This window comes from Camellia sinensis, chromosome 15 (assembly GCF_055761805.1).
Source record: "Camellia sinensis isolate YWXY chromosome 15, ASM5576180v1, whole genome shotgun sequence".
Taxonomy (NCBI): Eukaryota; Viridiplantae; Streptophyta; class Magnoliopsida; order Ericales; family Theaceae; genus Camellia; species Camellia sinensis.
This window is the reverse complement of record NC_138975.1, coordinates 84,827,904-84,830,991: the sequence shown is the minus strand read 5'-3', so window position 1 is coordinate 84,830,991 and position 3,088 is coordinate 84,827,904. Positions and strand designations below refer to the sequence as shown.

At 43.6% G+C, this 3,088-nt stretch overlaps 1 protein-coding gene across 1 annotated transcript; it reads right to left on the bottom strand.

Annotated features, from left to right (window-relative positions):
- Positions 1–283: 283 nt before the first annotated feature.
- Positions 284–2,484, bottom strand: LOC145813099 (uncharacterized). The gene is made up of 4 exons (XM_082908363.1): positions 2,104–2,484; positions 1,368–1,620; positions 691–863; positions 284–376 (listed from the first exon to the last, which is right to left on the bottom strand). Exons 1-4 carry the CDS (start codon positions 2,482–2,484, stop codon positions 284–286), a joined length of 900 nt encoding a protein of 299 aa, XP_082764489.1.
- Positions 2,485–3,088: the final 604 nt, after the last annotated feature.

Genomic DNA, 3,088 nt, shown 5'->3' with positions numbered 1-3,088 from the left:
AGCATTTTCTTACTCAAGTAGTAAATGGATTTCTCCACCTTGGCCTCAGACTCTTGAGCTAACATACCCCATGGTTGAGTTTGTCACCGACAGGTACAAAATTAGCGATTTTCCTAGTTCTGGCGGCGATAACACAGGTGAATTATGCAAGTACTACTTGATCTATTCAAAACCGAACTGACAACGATCGTCCCATTGGAACTTCTTCCCGTTCTTCAGGAGAACAAATAATGGTTCACAAGTCAAGGTTAGTTTTGAAATAAACCGCCTTATGAATTGCACTTTACCCATAAAGCTGCGTACCTTCTTTTTCAGTACTTGGTGGTGGTATTTCTAAGATGGCCTTAATTTTGGAAGGATCTACCTCAATTCCTCTCTGTGTGATTAAGAATCCCAGCATTTTTCTTATTGTTACACCGAAGGTGCATTTTGTTGGTTTAACCTCAATCTATACTCTCTAATCCGCTGAAAGAATTTCTCCAAGGCAGTGTAGTGGCCTTCTCGATTTTTGGACTTGACAATCATATCATCCACATACACCTCAACCTTTTTGTGGATCATGTCATGCAGAATGGTGGTTGCGGCCCTTTGATAAGTAGTTCCAGCATTCTTCAATCCAAATGGCATGACTCGATAGCAGTATGTGCCCCAAAGAGTAGTGAAAGCGGTCTTCTCCCTATCCTCGAGTACCATCAAAATTTGGTTATACCCGGAAAACCCATCCATAAACGAGAACAATGGATGGCCCGCGGTGAAGTCTACCAACTCATCAAGATACGGTAGTGGAAAATTATCCTTCGGACTAGCCTTATTCAGATCCCTAAAGTCAACGCAAACTCTAATTCTGCCATCCTTCTTTGGGACTGGAACAATATTGGCCAACCATGTCAGATACTCAGATACAAGCAAGAATCCTGCCTCAATCTGCTTGGTAGCTTATTCCTTGATCTTCAAAGTCCAATTTGGACGAACTTTGTGCATGTCTTCATAAGACCACGTGAAAACATCTTTGAAATTTTTTAATAAAGCGATTAAACGTTCGTGTTCCTCTAAAGATAGTGTGAACCCGATTTGGACCAAGCGAGGATCTTCCTCAATACCCACGTTAATTGATACAGTTTTATCTGTATAGGGCTTAACATGTCTCTCCTCCTCATGATTAACCAATTTTTTAAACCTGAGGAATTTCTTCTTCTTCGTTTGTGTAAAAAATTTTGAAAATTAAGATCAATACAACAAACCAAAGGCACGAAGAAAGTAGGCAAAGTCCACAGCATTCCCATTCAAAAAGTCTAGATCTTCGGTTACAGTGGACTCAAAAGAAAAGCTAAAAGACAACTTGGACAGGACTTTGGTATCCGGGTTACCACTCCCAGAAGTACCAGACTCAAAGGAACTTGAATCTGACTCCGACTCCATAGACTCGGTGGAATCAGATCCGGACTCTCTATTTGATCTAGAACAGTTGATGACGCCTTGCTCAAACTTCCAAACTAGGCGTGGAGCCTCAGAGGCATCCACGATAAGATTGGAGAAATCCACTGCTGGGTTATCCTCGATCATTGAGATAGTAAAACTATCCCCCAAGTTGGTGGTCTCAGCTCCAGCAATAGAACTTGTCTGTAAGTCAGCCAGTGCTTTTCCTAACAGCTCCTCCTCTTTGATGTCCAGGTTTGCAATCCTGCCTTGGTCTATGCAAGGGCTCAGGTCTGCTTATCTGTCCTATTTTTCTAGTAGCTAGTGCCCAAAAAAAGATCTCGAACCCCGGATACCTTGTTTTTGTTTCCCAACCATACTAGGGCTCTAGGAATCCACAAAAGGGAAAGTCTTCCCCTTGGCAGACAAAATGTCCGTTCAAGGTCCCTTGTATTGGTTTGTGGACTAACTCATACTACTTCCAACTCCTCTTTGCTTTCAGCCTCTCTCTTAGCTCCTGCCCTTTATTTTGTCAATCTGCAGTGGTAGGTTTGTATCACAGCCCGGAAGCGTGGGGGTTATGACTCATCTCCTTTGTAACAGTACCTCATTGTCTGCCACTTCGGCCTACTCCCGATCCAGGCATATGCCCCTATTTGTTCATCATATAAATAGATTCGCACTCACGTAGTCTCCATCTCCCTCTGCCATAATGGTTTGGACCAATCGAGCTTCTGCCAGAGAGAAGCCAGAAAGGAACACATCTTCTTCTCCATGTATGATTTCCAATAATGGTGTAGTGGTTCCTTGGGGAGGATGGATCGTAGAGTTATTGTACACAGTGGAAATCCCGCCTTTGGAGGGGTACTTTACTAATTGGTGGACTGTTGAGGATATAGCCCTCACCTGATGTAGCCAAGGCCTTCCCAGTAGTAAGTTGAACGTGGTTGGTACATCCATTACATGGAATTCCACCTTATGTTTGAACGGGCTGATTAGGATATGGCTCTTGAATGTTCCCATAACATCCCAGCTTGTATTGTCATAAGCCTGGACAGCTTCAGTCATGGGTGTAAAGTCAATCGGCCTCAAACCGATGGCATAGGCAGTTCTCACTGGACACACATTGATCGCGAATCAGGTATCTACTAACACCACTGGAATCCGCTTTTTTCAACTTTCCAAAGTTACATATATGGGACGGTTGTGGTTGGCACCCTCAGGTGGTAACTCTTTATTTGTAAAAGATATCGCCAGCGTAACGTCCCCAGATGTTACCGGCAATACCAATTGGTCCGCAGTGGTATCGATAGGTAGTTTAGTCTGGTTCATTGCCTCCAACAGTGCTTGCCTATGCTCCCGAGAAGCCATTATCAACCCCCAAATTGATGTGTCGGCCTGAATCTTATTGAGTTGTTTTAAGACTAGGTTTTCTTCAACATCCTTTTCTTTTAATCTCTCAGCCTCCTTATTAGAGGTCTCTGGCTAGTCTAATGCTGCGGGTTTGAAGTACCAACCGCTCTGGGTCATATGATTGATCTCGTTGATATACCAGGTGTCATCTGGGGTATTAGCTTTCCAACCTTCGTCAGTGAACACATGACTTAGGTCACTGTTTTCCCACCACTTTCCCACAGTCATAGCCGAACTAGCATCTGGTTCTATCCAGAGC